Source organism: Quercus suber, unplaced genomic scaffold (genome assembly GCF_002906115.3).
Source record: "Quercus suber isolate HL8 unplaced genomic scaffold, Cork oak 2.0 scaffold_97, whole genome shotgun sequence".
NCBI lineage: Eukaryota > Viridiplantae > Streptophyta > Magnoliopsida > Fagales > Fagaceae > Quercus > Quercus suber.
Window position 1 is genome coordinate 971,548 of NW_027069562.1, and position 19,874 is coordinate 991,421.

The 19,874-nt window shown below is 34.2% G+C and overlaps 1 protein-coding gene across 2 annotated transcripts; it reads right to left on the minus strand.

Moving 5' to 3' along the window:
• Positions 1-401: 401 nt before the first annotated feature.
• LOC112027177 (putative cytochrome c oxidase subunit 5b-like) lies at positions 402-5,010 on the minus strand. 2 transcript variants are annotated; one of them, XM_065774732.1, is made up of 6 exons: positions 4,749-5,010; positions 4,561-4,640; positions 4,419-4,469; positions 1,107-1,170; positions 896-975; positions 402-697 (listed from the first exon to the last, which is right to left on the minus strand). In XM_065774732.1, exons 1-6 carry the CDS (start codon positions 4,915-4,917, stop codon positions 638-640), a joined length of 504 nt encoding a protein of 167 aa, XP_065630804.1. In that variant the 5' UTR covers positions 4,918-5,010; the 3' UTR covers positions 402-637. The 2 variants fall into 2 exon arrangements, with proteins under 2 accessions (XP_065630804.1, XP_023915617.1); XM_024059849.2 differs by having other exon boundaries at positions 1,104-1,170.
• Positions 5,011-19,874: the final 14,864 nt, after the last annotated feature.

Here is a 19,874-nt window from a genome sequence, read left to right on the forward strand (position 1 = left end):
CTGATAACAATTCAAATAACAATCAACATATACTTTTAATCTCAACTAATTAATAATCATCTGACCTATTTAGATAAATTAATAGATCAATAAAGTACACATAGATAATCTGAATTGCAACTTAATAGGTTTGAAGATAGTCCTCCAAACTGTTTAGAGTAAACCCTTGTCCTACAGAAACACCAGAAATCACCATTTACAATTGATTTTGTGAACGAGATATTATTCTTAAATCATTACATTACCAGCACAATGAACTTCTATAAAAAATCCAAAATTTTTATTACAATCAATTAGCAAGAAATGACGTTTATATGCAATTGAAAACGTCCAAAAAAGGAAAAACTAGCATGATAATGCACTCCAGAAGACAATGATATAAGAGATCATGAACATCCAAAGAAGAAAATGTCCCCAATAATTATTTTGATATTGGAGAGGGTAAAAGATAATTTATTGATTCAATGAATGACCAGGCTTTGAAACCAAAAACCATCAACTTGGTCAAGGTAATGTCAAGAAACAGGGATCCACAAATAGGAAACAGGAAAAATGTGTGTATCACACTACACCGTATAACGAATTGTTTGTCATCATCTAGTTAAATTTTATTCTGGCAAAAATTTTCCAAGCTGGATCAATGGTGATGGTCGTCTCCATGGCCATCAGGAGGACCCCCAAGGCCAACCACTTCCAGCTGTAAACATAAACAACAATCGTGAGGAGCCTCATTCAATTAATTAAAAAATCCATAATAAGATGTTATAATAAATAATTAAAAAGAACTGCATAAATATATCTTTTACTTCTTCTTTTTGTAGGATTGGGACCTGGGGGGGAGGGTATTGGAGGGGCTTAAAACAACATCATATGGAAGAAAAATGGAATAATTTACCTTGAAATATTGAGAACAGACAGGGCATTCATGTGGCTTGCCTTTCTCCAGCCAAAACCACACAACATCGTGCTCATCTTCTGTTAATTTATACAAATTTCAAGACTCTATCAATTACTATAAACTACAGGAGTTCAAGGATTGCAATGATTTTTTATTGCATTAAAGAAGGGGAGAAATCAAAATTAAAAATGAGCAGAAGGTTTACCACCTTCACCACCAGGGCATCCAACTATACGTTTGTCAAAGACAGACTTGACAATAGCAGGTGAATCCTACAAGCAGAAAACATTACAGAACCAGACATTTAAGGTCATCTTTAAATCTCTATAAACCCAAATTATGACAGCTAAAATACCATAACCATTCATCAATTAACTCTATATAATAAAAATTCAATAATAGATGCTGAAGGAGCATGTTTTGTAAGTCGTTGATAGCGTATACGCACTTTGCCTTTAACAAGTTACAAAAATAGTATCTCTTGGGTTCAACCTATGGAAGCAGTGGAATTTAGGAGGGGGCAGGCTAAACATCATTGTGTAGCATACTGTAGATGAGAAGAAAGAAAAGGAAATAAATAAGAGGATAAGAAATAGGGTGGGGTGGGCATAGGACAAATTGGGGATTTTGTCTAGGTGTGCTTGTAGCGGGTTAAGGTCTAGGAGGATTTGTGGATCTAGACTTTAGAGTTGTGGAAGAAAGGGCTAGAGCTTAAATTTGGTTAGGGTTTGATAAGATTTGTATGGCTACTTGATAGAGAATGAATGTGGGGTTTATGGATTTGATAGGTAAGAGGAAGGGTTTAACCTGGGGTTATAAGTTAGGAAGGAAATAGAGAAATTGATAGCATTCAGAGGTAAGAACAAAAACCACAAGAAAGAGAAGAAAAGAGAGAAGAGAAAGGGAGGAAAAAGAATAATAAGGTAATAACTGTTAAAAGACTAACTTGGCTTCAAAACTTAACATGCATAAGATCTTCTAGAAATTCTAGACTCAATTAAATTACCAAAATACCCTTAATTTGCATAAGTTACAGAAATTACAGTTTTACTCCAGAATACAAAATTGGCCATTAAGTTGTTATTTTAAACCCAAATATATATATAGTCTGCCCCCCCCCCCTTTCTCTTCCTTTAAACCAGGACACATATAACTAGACTTTAAAACCACACGACTTTTACTTCAATTGGACTTTACAAATAGGCCATAAAATATATTTTGAATAGACAATTTGTGAAGTAGTAACAAATTAATTTTTTATAACTACATTAAGTGTCCTCAAAAGTTTGAAGGAAATGATGATGAAGAAGAGAGTTCATAAAGTAAAAGTACCAGGTGGGGGGGGGGGGGGGGGGGGGATCAGGGAGAGTTGTCTAAGTGTAAGGGCATAAATTTGATAGCAAGAGAAGTCACTTCATGTAAAAATTCAGAAGGGTAGTCTTGTAGGACAATATTAGATCTTACCTCAATAACCTGCTCAGAGGTTTTTCCTTGGAAAAATAGGGAAAGAGGGGAAAAGCTTTTAAAAACACACAGACGCACACACACAAAAAGAAACTATATAGCAAAAGGGCTAAAGAGAAATCACAAGATGGAAAAGTATCTTATATTGTAATATTAACATGTCACCTTGTATGCATGTTAGCATGCGTGGAAGTACCCCGTATGCTTGTATCTGAATATATTGAGTATAAGTAGATGTATATGTTATATCTTCACAACTTTGTTACTTCAACTATGAGCTATGATTTTCAACTTATATCTGAAGGGTTATAGTATACATTCGTCTTTCCAGATATACACCAACCAAATTATGTCATCTTGAAACCTTCACCCTTTGAGAAAGTGGTTTTACAGATTACTTAAGAATGATAAAGAATCTCAATTTCTCCCTTCTGGAGAACAATTAAGCTGATATACTAATCACAATTTTTCTCATGAAGTTGTCACACACACAAATATGGAAAAGAAACAGCACTTAGGATTATACTATTGCTTATAACTTTTTTGATAGGTAGCTGAGAATTATACTATTGCTTGTACTACTCCCTTGGGTTAGGACTTAGGAGAATTAGTCCTAGGACTCCGTGTGTGTATATATGGACCTCTCTGTTTACAGTTTAGTTGCTCAATACAATAGAATACATATTCTTCAGTTCTCATTTTACATGATGAATTGCAAAGAACCAACAGCAAACTATCACTATTACCTGCTAATATCCTAAACAGTGATGGCTATCTTGAATACATTAGCAGGGAATAGTCAGTGCAACATCATGAAATTTTTATCAGGGGCAATAACCTTAAAAGGCTGGAGAACAGAAATCCCTTCAAAGGACAATTTAAAAATCAGGACATTGGTAGAACTAAAGGTGAAGACAAAGTTCACTTGTGCAACATGCTTATCTCTTACAGCTGATTCCCAAACTCAGATTCACACCTATCAAACCTTCTATGTCGCAATTATTTATTTATTTATTTGGATTGGTAAGTTATACACACACCCAATGGGTCTTTGAACCCAAGGACCCCACCCTCCACCTAGAACTACTAAGGGGAGGAGGTGCCAGTTGAGCTAGAGCTCATTGGCATTAATGCAATTATGTATATAACGTTGTTCACGTCTTTTATTGTACATAGAATAATTCATAACATGAACACAGAATTCCTATCAAAGAGTTGATTTACACAAAATGTGTATGTGTTTTCATCTCAACAAAATTTCAGGGGAAAAAGAAGAAAAAGCTGCCATGATTATGAAAAATCGACAAAGAAAGCTAGCAGCAACATACAACTAGAAACAAGCATTTTGCGATGCAGCTGTTATCCAACCATGCATGAGGGTATAAAAACTTTTCAAAGATACATGATTAAGTCATAAATGACATTCCCAATCAATCGAAATTGCATGTGACATCTCAAGAACAAATAAATTAAAGATAGGAAAAAAAAAGGGAGTGGACATGAAGAGAGGTAATTAAGAATTGTTAGAGGTATGTTAGTGTTCAATCCCTCATTAGAATGTAAGTGAAGGAACACCAAAGTAAAGCAATAAAACGCTAAACCTACTACAAAATGATTCGGCAATGAATATGATTGTCTGATTTTAGCAACCTAATTAGTGACATATCCAAGGCTCTGTTTGTTTCGGCATTAACAGTTTCTGAAAAATTAATCATTTTCTGAAAAAGTTTTTTTCTAGAAAACTATCTCAATTTCCTATGTTTGGTAGCGAACCTAAAATGAGTTGGAAAACTATCACTGGACTTCCCTTATATAATGTTATTTTCCTTATTTACCTTCACTTGAGACAAAGTTGTTTTCCCAAAAATTTTAGCCGAAAATAACTCTATCTAATGCGAAGCAAAATAAAGAAAGTTACGAGTTTTTGATTTTTTTTTTTCTTTCTTTTTTTAATACTACCAAAAACACACAAAAAAAAAAAAGTGGCAAACTATCTTCACAATTTTTTAGCAAGCCTCATAAAAATGAGAAGAAAGAAAGAAAGAAACAAGGCTACCTTGGTACCAAAGGGGCCAACTGGATAATTGATTTCAAGAACGTTCCTTCCCTAATTAAATAAATAAAATTAGTTATAGAAATGGAAATCTCGTAAATATTTATTTTTAAAAATAAATTAAAAAATAAAAAAAATGAAAAACCTGAAGGGCAGCCTCAAGTTCCTCTCGCTCATGTCCAGTAGCAATGGGCATTACATCTTCGACCTTCTTCAAAGTATTACCTTACAATGATTTCAATTATAATATTATTTCTTTTCTTTTCCTTTTTTCTAGATACCAAACAAACAACATAAAAATAAAATATATATTAAAAAAAAAAGAGGAGATACCGGAAAGAGGGGCAGAGAAAAGAGTGTGAGAGTGAGGCGGCGTTGTTGCGGAAGAGGTGGTGGTAAGCGATCGGACGATAGTGAGGGAAGGAGCGGATGATGGCGGGGATAGCTTTCGCAGGAGGAGCTGAGGTGTTGTTGACGACGATGACACCGCTCGCCTCCACATTCTGTTTGATAGTATTAGACAGACTAATTAACTCTCAACTCTCAAGCCAAGCAGCCTGATCGAACATTTCGTCCATTGTCTTGTCTTTTGGGCCGTTTTATATATAAATTTCAGACTACTACTAGCCACTAGCCATGTACCACGCGTGTATTCCTACTTCAATTCTTTTCTCTTTTTTTCCTTTTTTTATTTATTTTTATTTTTATTTTTATTCTCTCTTTTTTTTCTTTTTTTTAATTTATTTAAACCCATAATTCTAATAATATTATTTATATTTTTTAAAAATATAAATAAATAAAAAAAAATAAAATACATATAATATTATTTAAACACTAAAAATTATTACTCAAAATATCACTTAATCTTTACTCACAATCAACTTTTTAACCTTAAGTATTGTTAGGGGCATTTTTGGCACAACCAGTCAAGTGAGCCCAAGGCCATAGGCTTCATTTGGCAGCAAAACAATTGGCCGAATCACACGCACAAAATAATAACATGAAGGCCCATACGGCAGACCAAGAGGAAATTACGCTATTTTATGTGTCTTACTTAAAAGGCAAAAATGGAAGTGCCAAATTAACCCAAACAGCAAGCCCAATTCCTATTAGCATAAGGAGAGAGGGGTGTGGACGGATTATGTTGAGCAGTGGAGGCCAAAATTTTAACCAACCTGCTAATGTCAAGTTGGTAAATTCCAATAAGCTACTGACCCATCGATCTCTAAATCCGGCAAATCCGTTAAAAATCTTAGTAATTTCGACTCGGTAGAATAAATGGGTTGAAAAATTCAATTGATTATATGAACTTATTTCAAATAAGTTGAATAATTGTTTACTCCCTTCAATAAAAAAAAGAAAAATAAAAATTACATCTTTAATTAATAATAATTGTAGGGTCAAGATTTGTAGCACAAACCCAAAACAATAAATTTATAAAGAGTGGGTGAAAGAGCTGGGTTAGCTATGAATTTAGCAACTGTTAACTATAGTAACCGGAAATGAACCAACATAAAAACATACCTAAAAGTTAAACAAAATGATGTCCGAAGAGGAGTATTATTGATTGAACAGTGAATACAGTTCTTAGAGCTACAGTAACTATAGTAACCGGAAATGAACCAACATAAAAACACACCTAAAAGTTAAACAAAATGATGTCCGAAGAGGAGTATTATTGATTGAACAGTGAATACAGTTCTTAGAGCTACAGTAAAATCTTTCTTCCTCTCTTATTCTCTTTTTTCCCATCCCCCTTTCTTTAGAGACATTTCCTGTTTATATAGCCTTCTTCTAAACCATCTTCATCGTCCACTTGTTCTTCATCTACGTATCCACTTGAGTATATGTCACATCAAGTACCTTCTTTAGCTCTCCTTGAGTGGTGGTAATTGAGATTACACTATTCAGGAGTCTTCTCCACATAAATACGGCCAAAAAAGTTGTTGCAGTGCATTAAACACGGTGGTAGCAGCTTTTTCTTTTAGATATTTCACTGTTCTTATCATCTTCAGGCATGCCCAAACTTATCCTTCTCATGGAAGTTGTTAGGAAGATCACTCGAACTTTCCAGATATTTGCTTGATTGAGACTTTTTGTATTCGAGGAGAATGAACTCTTCGGACCACTAGCGATCTCTTTGGACTATATTCCTCGTTTATTTCCAAGTATATCTCTTCCACACAGATTCCTTCTTAACCACTTTCTTCTCTTCGGATGCACAGTAATCTTCAAATAGGGCCTTAGGCCCAATACATAAGGTTGAGCTTTTATCCCCCACAATAATTATAAATATGACATTATTTTTAATTAGAATAACTTAAATTTTATCACACTGAAAAGAAAAATATCTTAGAAGCTAAAATTAAACCTACACATATAGTAAGATCAATAATAAAATCTTAGAGAGAACAACTGAATTTTATCAAGAAAGAGAAATGTGAAAATGAAAAAATAAAAGGGAAGAGAAAGAGATGAGAGAAATAAAATGGGGGATAAATGAGGTAGAGTTTTGCAGTATGAATAGTATATAAATATAATATATATATATATATATAATATTAGATATAATATAAGTGGGCGGGTTAGGTTTAGGTAGGTTAAAAATCACATGTGGGGAAAAGGTCTTAGAAATACATATAAAAGTCAATCTACGCAACATTTTTTACAACTACTGGCATAAAATATTTTCATTAAAAAAAAAGATAAATCAATAGTGTGTTCGTGTTAAAATAGCCGTATTCTAATTACAATTTATTATCTAAGCAAATTGTAAAAAAATATTATGAACAATTTCAGACAACAACCACATTACTACACAAAAAAAAAAAAAAAATCACTGCAATAACATTAGAGCCGTTGCAATAAGATTTTGTTTTAACAATTAAATAGTCGATGCAATGTGTTGCAATAAAATATGAGAAAATAAATTTGTGGATTAAAAAAAAAATCATTGCAATAAGCTCAAAATATTTTAATAACAACTTTGATGCAATGATTAGACATGGCAAAACGGGTCAGAATTTTCTGACCCGACCCGACCCGACCCGAAAAATACCCGACCCGAACCCGATTTTTTTGACCCGAAGCAAAAACGGGTTGACCCGTGACTCGACCCGTGTTTTTTGCGGGTCAACCCGACCCGACCCGCGACCCGACCCGAACCCGAACCATTTTTTTAAAACTTTTTTTTTGGGTAAAAAAAATAGTAAAACTAAGACAATATTGGTTTAATTGTTTATTGTGAACTTTAAGGAAATAATTGATACATTTACATAACTATATGCAAATTAATTGAAAGATTAATGGTTGAACATTCTGTAATGAGTGAATATTTTTAGATATCAAATAGTAAAGTACATGTCAAGATAATCTGGTTACAGTAGAGTTAAAAATATAGATTTAAAATTGTAGACATGTAAGAAATATTCACAAGTGTGAAAATAGTGAAGCTAAAGTATCAAATTAGCATAAATTATGAATACTTAGACCTATTTTTTAATAATTTATGTCCAAAATAAACAGCTTTTCAAAATAAATTATGATATATCCTAGAGTGTGTGTTGCTTAACAATAATATGATATTCATAAAAGAGACCATGTATAAATAAGTAAGCAATCAAATTTTAAAGTATATCTCAAATTGAAATAGAGTGTCAACCACAACTGATAATAGATTATAAAATTAATTTTCAAGATTGTAAATTTCTTATATATTTTTATTCTTTATCAAATGAGTTATCCAATAAGTCATTTGTAATTTTGTTTTATATTTGGAATGTTGATATTGTGCAGAAATAAAACTTGTGTATTTGTTTTACTTATCTTTGTGTTATTTGTTTTAGATAGTAATGTTAGGATTTGTATAATTTTAAAATTGTTGAATAAGTATTAATAAGTTTAATTGAGTTCATTCTTGATATAAGTGGTGAATTCAAAATAATGCATTTTACATTAAGTAATTTGTTGCATAACTTTCCAAATGACAGATACATGTTGTTTTCTATATAAAAATTAAATAATAAAAAAATTCATGTGAAAAATACGGGTCAACCCGACCCGACCCGCAACCCGATTGACCCGAACCTGATTTTGACCCGCTTAAAGTGACCCGTTTTTGACCCGTGACCCGTTTGACCCGTAACCCGATTGACCCGACCCGAACCCGACCCGACCCGCCCGTTTTGCCATGTCTAGCAATGATCTATATGTTGTTGGAATACATGATTTACTGCAATAGATATCTTGTGGCAATAGGCTATTTCTCCACTGCACTAACTCTAGCTCACCCTTTTTCCTTCCTCCGTGTCAAATTTCATTCCGATTAACCTAAAGACTCCAAGCAATAGACACCGCAAGAGCTATCTTGTCCTCTTTGAATTTCTCTACCATCACCATATGCCATAAAAGATCATGGAAACCATTAAACTAAGTAGACCAGGACCAACCAAAGATTCCAAAACAATCCCATATTTTTCGAGCTCTAGAACAAGACTAGAAAAGATGGCTCGAAGATTCACTGCTAGTTCTGCACACCTCACATAAATCATCACTGAGCACATGTTGACGCACAAGATTTTCTTTGGTAGGTAGAGCACATGTTGACGCACAAGATTTTCTTTGGTAGGTAGAATATCCCGGCAAGCCCTCCAAGCAAAGTGTTGAGCTTTATGAGGAATATGTAATCTTCATAACAGTTTCCAGAATTAAAGTAGTTGACTATGATGTGCATAAAATATATGCAATAAAGTACTTTCATATTTGCATTTTAGCCTTATTTTTAGCCTATCATTTAACATGGATCCAATCAATGAGATAGAGGAGAACTCCAATACATACTTATAAGCACTTCGGACAGAGAAGAACCATTCTGAGTTCCAGGCCACATCAACTCTTGGGGACACCACTTTAAAAATAATTATTTTATACCTTTTCTTTTGTACTAAATAGATGCTAATTTGAATTTTATGATGCTTGTGAAGTCACCCAATCCATCTAAAGCCACTATAACGTTAGCTGAAATCTCATCTGCTCTCATCTACTTGTATGAGTTTCCAATCATGGGAGTCAAACCATGATTGAAAATTATGATCCATTATTGGTATTTGCTGAACGAAAGGTGGCAGTTGATCATTGACTAATTTGGTCACTTTTTCAAGGTTCATTGCCAGCATTTCTTTTATAATGGTACGCATTTTAGTTTCATTCAATAATATAAAATAAAACAATTATTACAATAACTTGATACCAATTACTTTTACAATTTATTCTAACCAAAATCTTGAATTTACAATCTATTGCAACGAAGATATTATTGTATGATTGCAATAACCTCTTATATCAATTATATAGCAATCTATTGCAATGACAAATATGAAATGTTGGAGCATTTTTGTTAGGAAATTTAGACCCCGATTGATAGAATTAACAAGTTTTAAACCCAAGTTGTTAATTAGATTTATTACGAATAAAACTTGTTAAAACAAACAAACATCAATATAATGTCAAAATCATGCAGTGGAAAAATAAATAAGACGAGATATGATAACTCAGGAAAACCAATGAAACAAACTTGTTTCACAGTAAAAAATCCTGGGGGGAAACCTTCCTGAAAAGCAATCCACTATAGTAAAGAGAAGTTTCAGATCTAATACAAAACCTTTGTCCCTAAACTCTACAATTCCCGTAGATGAACTCACAACAGAAACCTTCTACCACTTCAGAACCTCTGAACTCTTCAATATATGAACGCCACCATTTTTGTTGCACGGATTCCAATACGTGACTAACTTCTTTGCACAAATCCCAATACATGACTCACTCACCAACTTGAAGAAGAAGAATGTTGGTTGCAAAGTTCTTCACTTCATTAACAATGAAGATTAAGAAGCATTTGGTTACAAAACCCGAAGGTACAAAGGCGCAGTAGCTTCTTTCAAAGAGAATAAGGCATTAATTACCTTTTGCATATGTTCTCCTTGTATTTTCTTATGTGACGGCCTCTAAAATAAGCCTTATATAGGTCTAGGGTTGTGAGAAAAGAAACCCTACACAAATACATAAGCCTGGCTTAAAAACAGAAATCTGAATTCCTGTAACCTCGACAGATAGCAGCTATTGAGGAGGTGTCGAGATTTAATGAATCTTAATAGATAGCAGCTATCGAGAAGGTGTCGAGAGGACAGAAACTTTCTCGATCGATCGACCAGCTATCGAGAAGCTATCAAGATTGCGATAAGTATCAGCTGAAGATCTCGACAGATAGCCAAGTGTTGAGGAGGTATCAAGAAGCGATCGAGCTTTAAAATTCAGCACTTTCGCACTTGATTCTTGAACAGATTTGCATGGCTTTAACACTTGAACTTGAACAAGGTTTCTTGAAATATTAAACACATCCTAGATCTATCCAAATACAACTAAAGTGCGTTTTGTCAAAGGATTAGCCAATTTACATAAATAATTGACATATGTTCTTAACAAATGAAAACACATATGTCCTAACAATTTTTATATTATTTAATTAATATGAATAAATATGACAATGTAAATATAAAGATGTAGGAGTTAATATGGAAGATAAAGAGTTAGTGGAACGTTTAATTCACATTGAAAAGGGGAAAGGCTCTTTTATTCTTTTTTATTGTGGTGATTAATGGGCTGACATGTATTGGAGCAAACATTAAGCTAGATACATTTATAATATTTTCCATATCCATTGGTGAGTAAATTTCCTTTTTATTATGGAAAATGAAGAGTCATTCACCCACTTAATGGATAAACTGTTTGGCCTATTTATTTCTTCAAAAACTCCTTATCTCATCCACTTAATTGTGTAACTCTTGTCTATTAGATTTATGTCTAGCAATTAATCTTGTAACAACCACTACATCAGAATTATGGACCTAATTAATCAATTTAATTTGGGTAATAATTTCGTGAGGCCCATTGAGCCTATAAATAGACTCATTCATACCTAATACAAGTAACAGTGTTACGCAACAAAAAATCCAGCAATTACAAGTATTCTTATACACTAAAAAATAGAGAGGTTCTTGGCAAGGAAGGATGTTCTTTCTTGTGGAGTTTTAGGCTTTAACACTTTGTGCAGAGATTGTTCTAGCCATACAACATTTGTTAGACTGTTGTATCCTAGGGGAGACAAGTCAAAGAAGATCTGTACCGGTTACAAAGTTTAGCCAATTAAGGGCTTGAATCTCCTTAAAGAGAGTGAGTGCTGCACCTCAATCCAAATAGTGTTGTGTATTTTTTATCTCAAATTAATAATATTCAAAAGTATTATTTAGTTTCTCTTTGTGTTGTTTTCAATATTATTGTATTTACACCAACATGAAACAATAATTAGATATCAAAGTAGTAACTTGATCCGAATTATTTTTGTCAATTATTTGCAATCTATTGCAATAAGAGTCATGAAGAAATAGCCTATTGCTACAAGATATCTATTACAGTAAATCATGTATTTCAACAACATATAGATTAGGGGTGTGCATGGTTTGGTCGGTGTGGTTATTGGGCAAATTTGTAACCGCACCACAGGGATCGATTACCACTTCTCCATCTCCGATCATCATTGCCGAAGGTTGGTTCTCCGATCTCCATCGATACAGTTTTTAGGCATTGGGTTGGCTAAGTTGGTCGGTTTGTCTAAGTCACATACTCACAAATGAAAACCCACATGTTCACTGCCACAAATTGAAACCCACATACCCACAAATCGAAACCCACATGTTCACAACCATAAATTGAAACTCACATCTAGAAATCTTAGAGAGAAAATCAAAAGTTCAAAAAGAGCTAGCTAGTACATTCATAAAAAGAGTTGATTCAAGGAGATTGGAGGAGGCAACTAGATTTCAACAAAGAGATGGCAGTAGGCGGCGGCTAGGGTTAGGGTTTATGAGAGAGAGAGAGAGAGAGAGAGAGAGACATCAGAGAGTTTGTTATGAGAGAGAGAAAGAGTTTGGTCCACACACCAAGTCGATTACTATATTTAAGAACTAATGACCCCAAGGGCCAAAGCCCAACCCATATCAAGTGAGAAAAATTGTGCAATTTGATTTCAACGGTCAAGCCCAAGCCTAACCCAAATTAAGTAGAGAAAACTAAATTTATAATACCAAAAAAAAAAAAAAAAAAAAAAAAAAAAAAAAAAACCAAAACCAGCCCATAAATATCAAAACCCTAGCCTCAGTCCACATCCCTCCCTCATATTCCATTCTTATCCCGCCATCAGCTTTGTTACAAAACTCTCTATACATGTTTCTCTCTCTCTCTCTCTCTCTCTCTCTCTCTCTCTCTCTCTCTCTCTTGATGTGGTTTGGTTAGCATCGGAATACACCATCCAGCTCCGATAGGGATATTGCACCAGCATGAAAATCATCCTATCTTCTCTGATCGCCGACTTTGATTCAATCGATTAACTTTTGGAGTAGTGCGGTTCAATCGGTATCAAGGCAGAGGATCGGTGTAATTCGATGCTTGCACACCCCTACTCTTGACTAGATTCGTGGTTATTCTTTTTTATTTATTAAATTTTTTCCTAAAAAAAAAAAATAGATCCACAAGTTGTTAGTTGTCCCACTAAATCATAATTAGAAATTTAAAATAGTGCTACCGCAAGATAAACATTAAACAGAGTTGGAGAAACAAAATTGAGAGAGAGAGAGAGGCCAAAGTCTGAGGCATACCAAACTATGTGGCAACATCAAATTATTGTTGTGTGAAGAGGGTTAGATGATGCGTCGCAGCAGCGATGCCTTTGGAAGAATGTTTTGGTGTGGTGCTTGGTGGGTTCCCCCCCTTAAAATCACTACATCTATGATCTATCATCTAGTTTGATAAAATGGTTTTTTTCTTGTAAATTTTGAAAGGCTTAAGGATGGGCTTGGTGGTTAATTTTTGTTGGAGTATTTGGGTTAAATTTTGAATATTTGTTGTAGTGCTTGGGCTAAATTTTATTTCATTACATGGCCAAGAATTATGTTTAGGGTAAGTTGTTGGGTCAGGGGGGCCTGGAAGAATTTTGTGGGACCAAATCTTAATTTTTATAAATTTAAACATGGTATATAATTTTTTTTTTCAAAATTTGGAGGGGTCCATGGCCCCCCTTGGTCCAATAATAGCTCCGTCTTTGCATGTGATTTCACAACAGATTCTCAACTTACTAAAATTTCATGGTATTTAAATATTAGAACTGGTTGCAATTCTGTACTTATCACCACAATTCATAGATTGGCAAAGTAGACTAACAAAGGTAATTTAAACAAGTAAAAAAAAAAAAAACCTTATAGAGAGCCTGGTTTTACTTGTTCACGAATAAATGTCATCTAAATATCAGACGATTAGTCGGTATCAAAGAGAAATCGATATTAATTCAATGAAGTATATGATGCTCCTTTTATGTTTTCTTTTGCTTTTCCTTATTGTAATATTGAATCAATGAAGCAATCATTACGTACTTTTCTGCTGGAATGAATCTGTGGATTCATATGAATAGTAAAATAAACTTTTGGAATTAGGTCTCAAGTTTAGTTATTACAGTTTTTAATAATGAATCTATTGCATAAGCCTTGTTCACAGTTTCATAGTTTTTAATAATGAATCGATTACATATTTCATAATTTTTATGAGATTTCTTTATGATTTGTATAGTACACGTGAATCAGTACCCCTGTATACACAGTGAAATATAGGGGGGGTGGGGGAGATGGCACCCCTTGGTCCAATAATAGCTTCATCCCTAGTTTGTGATTTATATCAAGAAACACACCTACAAGTGAATGTGACAATTGCTAGGAAAAATGGATATCATGTTGGTAGATGATGGTATTGGTCAAACAATCATTTCAGGTAATAAAAGTCACGCCAAAGGTTGGAGGACATATTATTCATCTATAATTGGTAATTAACAAGTGTCAGCACCTATTTCATTCTTTTAATTCAATTTATCTCTAAAATATTTAGCTATATAATGACTTATATGTTAAAATTTCCTTTTGTTATATGCAGTTGTTGAAGGTTATGGTGGGCCTTTTTGTGTTTTGGATTGGATTGCTCCTATTGTATTACGGCCTGTGATTCTGAGGTAGGAGAGTCGGGATTAGCCTAACTGAAACATACCTTAGGCCAGCTTGTGTGCAAGTTTGGCCCTTTTTTGTGCTGACGCATCCTAGTAGGAATCTTGAACGTATCACGTACTTACGGCAAGAAAGACTGTTGCAAATGTTATAGCAGAAAACACAATGCAGCAAGATAACTAAAACATTTTAACTAAAACATCTTCTACTAATACCAATAATACATGAGTAGCTCCACAGATGAAGAAATCATAATATGATTATGAGAAACAAGGTCATGGCAAAGAAAAAATTAATAGCAAGATGCCAAGTTAGTCATTAATCAACCAAAACAAGGGAAAAGAAGATTAGTTTGCTAAAAGAATGGGCTTGGCTCTTTAGTAGATTCAAGTCCCAAAAAGGAAACCAATCTCCAACGTGGGTAACTTCAAAGGGTGCTCTTGCTGTAGAAGTTACGCATTTTGGAAAAAGGACCTAGATGGCTTAATCTTGGATTCTTGATTTATTAGAGACTAGGCTATTGAGAGGGAGAGAAGTGGGTAGCCTATTTATGCATGTTTTTTCTCCTATCACTTATATTTTTTCATTACTTTTGGTTTTTGTATTCTTTCTTCCTTTCTTTGTTTGCTCTATTTTCTTTTCTTTCTTTTTGTTTTTCTATATCTCTTGTTTGCCCTTTTTTTCTCTTCATCCTCCTCCCACTGTGGACGTTTATGGCCTTTTATACTGCCTGTCGTCATAGGATTTGCCATTTTTACCACTTAACCGCTTTTGGCCTGTTATGGGTATCCTTCTAGGATTGTCCACTAGTCTGTGAGCTGCCTAGCCGCCGCCACTATACTGTGTTGGCTGTGCCATGCCTCATCCCTAGAAAAAAGTGATTTTGTATTGTTACTTACCCCCCTTGACACTCCTATTCAGATAAGGGTTAAACCTCTCCCTCACCAACCTCTATAGCATACATCTAGTGATTCCAGCTCATGTTTGCCTCTTTTGGGTGAGATGTCATCCCAGCAAGACATTTCTCCCAAAAAATCTTGAGTGAAAACCCCAAAATAGGCCTCCCCTTCTCCCTACCGCCAAACCACACCCTCTTATACCTCTAACCTGTGGCCTACCTCTCCTGTATTGGTTGGGTACAGGTAGGTGGTGCCTGAGCCTTGTGTGCATGCTCCACTTCCGTCTGATTCCATTGCTTTTCTAGCCCCCACGCGTTTGCCATTGCCTTTAGGTTTGTCTAATTCTGATGCATATTCTGGTATTTGTTTAACTCTTGCAACGTGAATGATGCATGGGCCTTTGGGTTTTTGTTCTCTGCATCCCATCTTTTCTTCAAGCTAGGCATTGCTTGGGTATGGGCTTTCTATTCTTTAACTTGGCCCATGTCCCTTTTTATCCTGCGTCCGTGGGTTGACTGGTGTTCCTGCCATGCCACTGCACTACTCTTGCTATGATATCACTTATCTTTTTGCTTTGTTGTTACCTCTAGGCTTAGGGGTTAAAGTACCTGCCATGTCAATTTCTTACATTACTCCTTCTTTTGGTCTTTATTGCCTAACATTCCTGTTGGGCCAACCCATTCCATACCTTGGGCTTCCTCGGCCCATTTCATTCTTTGGGCATCCTTGGCCCATTTCATCCTTCCCTACCTCTTTCACTCCTATGGACTTTTGCTAAATCCTTTTGGCTTCCCTGGCCTAATTACCACATCCTTACCTTTGGGCTTATTGACCTTTAAGTCAACCCCATTTACTAATTCCTTCCTTTGGGCTTCCCCGTCCCATTTTTACTTTCTTTCTAGCTCTTACAATTCACATGGGCCTACTACTTCATTATTTTGGGGCTTCCTCGACCCGTTTGCTTTCTTTCATGCCACTTATTATTTTGGTGGGCCTGTTAACCATTATTTCTGCCATTCTGGCCCAATGATCTTTATTTTACTATTCTCTTTTTCCACCTTTTTCATATTGTTGGGTTTCTTTTGCCATTGGGCCCTTTTGTCAAAAATGGGCATCAACAAAGGTTAATAGTTTATGACGGTAAACATTACATTTGAGAACACCACAAGACCATATGATGGCCAAAATATGGCACTTCAATCCAACTCTAACCTTTCAGTCTACTATTGTTATGGTATTTAAGGTTATCAAGATACTTTATGTCCACATGCTAATTGTGAATTATATTGAGAGTGGAGTAATGCTAGGATTATCAAAATTGCACAACTTTGTGCCATAACTCGTCACATGACGAGTTATGATTAGTGAAAGTGTGTCAATGGGCCAAACTATGGCACTTCAATCCAACTCCAACCTTTCAGTTTACTATTGCTATGGCATTTAGGGTTATCAGGATATTTTGTATCCACATGCTAATCGTCAATTATATTGAGAGTGGAGTAATGCTAGGACCACCAAAATTAGCACAATTTTGTGTCACAACTCGTCAGATGGCGATTTGTGATTGGTGAAGGTGTGTCAGTGGGTCATGTGGGGACACACTTTCACCAATCACAACTTGCCATGTGGCAAGTTGTACCACAAAGTTGTGCAATTTCGATGGTCCTAACATTTCTCATTGAGAGTGCCAGATATGTGGCTCCATGGCTTTCATATTCGATGATGTCATTGTTGTGTTTCAAAGATCTAATATTTTTCCAAGTAGGAGTGTTCATTAAACCGCACAAACCACAAAAACTACACTAAAACCACTAGCAAAATGGCATAATCGCACTGCACTGCAAGTAACAGTGCATTACACCGCAAGGAACAGTGCATTACACCACAAATAACAGTGTACCACACAGCATGGAACAGTGCACCGCACCGCATGGTGCAGTGCAATTTGCGGTTTTATAATAAGAAAACCGCACTACACTGCACCCTCTATATATTAATATATTTATTTTTTTAATATTAAATATATTGTTAATAGTTTAATAATCCTAATTTCCAAAAAAAAAATATTATTAAATATATTATTAATAGTTTAATAACCTAGTTTTCCCAAAAAAAAAAAAAAAACAAACAAACAAACAAACAAAAAAAGTTTAATAGCCTTAGCAAGTGTTGATTAGGAAAGCCAGTCCAAAATAAAAAATAGTTCAATAGTTTAAAACTTGGCCAAAAACAAAAGGAAAAATCAGTTTTGGGTTGGGCAGAAAAAGCCTAAAATTTGAAAAATATACCAGCTTCAAATCACTCAAACAAAATATTAAATATCACACTGTACATGTGATCGCAAAAATGAGGTGCAATGCAGTTATTGTTTAGCTAAACTCTAAACCGTACCGCACTGCGCATAAAACTGCAAAAATGAGATATAGTGCAGTTATGGTTTTGCCTAAACTGCATAACAAAGTGTGGTGCTAAAAATGATCCAAAACTGCATTGCAAACACCACTAATTCCAAGGCAAGCTCAACAAGGACAATCCAATATGATAAGTGAAATTCCAACGGGAAAGATAGGCATCTCATTTTATTGCATCAATAACTTGCATTTATAATATTTAGTTGTAATAACTTATAATTCTTTGTTGCAATATAGGCCATTCTAGCTAGGAGCTATGTTTCGTACTCATTAACAAGATATATTAGAACATTTTTTTTTTTTTTTTGGAGAAAGAGATATATTGAACAAAGTCTTTAGCAAGTTTGGATGTAACTAATTTTTTACTTGTATCAATGATTTCTTCTTCGCTCCTACTGCTACATCCTCCCCCTCTTATAGAGATTTTGAAAGGTGAGGTGGTTAGGTTGTCTAGCCTCAAATTTAGCATGGGCTTTCACACTTGTTTTATTATATGCGAAGTGTTCTTTAGTCTTTATTTTTATTCCAACTAGTCGTAGACCCATGCAATATGCAAGACAGTTACAATTTTTTGTGCTGATTTTTTTTTTTTTGGTTTAGTAAAAACTTTGGTGCTTCCTTTCAACCACACAATAGAATGATTAACATAAAGTTCTTGCTTCATGCGGCCTTATTTTGTAATATTAACTATTTTGAGTGTTTGTATGAAAATATATATATGATCGTTGTTGTCAAAGAATGGAGAGGACAATATAATTTATTTATAAAAGAATTTCTACCATGGTATGCTGAATAACTTATACATTACAAGATGAGCTTTATATGTCAATAGGAAAAAAATTTCATGTATCCAGAAGCATCATTTAAAATTTCATGAGAACCATAGTTATAACAATCTCCTAATTTTAATCTGACTTAAGCTTGTTTACTCATTCTAAGAAGCCAATTAGTGAATCATTGGCTGAAATTATGAAAGATGAGAAAATAAAATGATATGTAATTAAATAAAATTAGGAACTTCCAAAATTTGAGAAATCCATGCTTTCAAATATGCAAATCATCTTATGAATTTGTCTCTCATATCCATTATTTTACGTTCTTCATAATTATATAAAACTTGCATGTTCTATAAAAATAAATAAATAAATTGCAGATTTGGCGAGTCAAAGGACATTCTTGTAAAATTGTGAGTCTGGACTATTGGAATTTGGAAACTCTCAATTCAACGCTTATAGAATACCATTAACTAGTTGCTAACCTGTGCGATGCACGGGATAGTTAAATAGAAATTAAATATATTTATTTTGTTCAAGGTATTAACTTGAAAATATATGAAAATAAAAACAATTGGTTCAAAATAAAAGTTCACATAAAAATAAAAATAAACACAAAACTTGTAGAAACCTAAAACAACATAATTTTTAGAAGATCACAAAAGTAATACATGTAAAATTTCATAAACTTAGAAGAGTAGGTGTTATTAATGCTAGTTGAACGTTACTTTTATGAACACCACCACAAGTTGAATATCTCTTTTATAAACACTTCTTAGCAAATCTATCATTGTACATGGACATTTGTCCATTTGCATATTCCATATTTCTATGGTTTATGAACTGGTTCTGCAACTGTGTATGTGAAACTCATGAGATGTTTGTCTTCTTGTCCTCATTTCCTCCATGAAAGCAGGATCATAATTGAATTGAGTTATCTACTTTTTGTCGATGCTATATCAAACCTTTCATACAAAAATTGTGGGAGTTTCAAAAGCTTTAGTTATATATATATATATATATATAGATGATGCATGGAGGCTCCAAGGCCATGTCACGTTGGTAGGAAGAGATTCCTATATTAGTAATTTTACATGGCGATTACTAATATATTATAAATAGAAAATTGGAGGTGGGATGGGCTTAAAATAAATTCTTAGAATTTCGGTAGGGCATAATCCCAATTGAAGTTAAAATTTGATGCCTAGGTGGACATATTACGCTTACTCAATTATTTTAATGGTAGAGTCAAATTACAACTCACTCTCCCCCAAAAAAA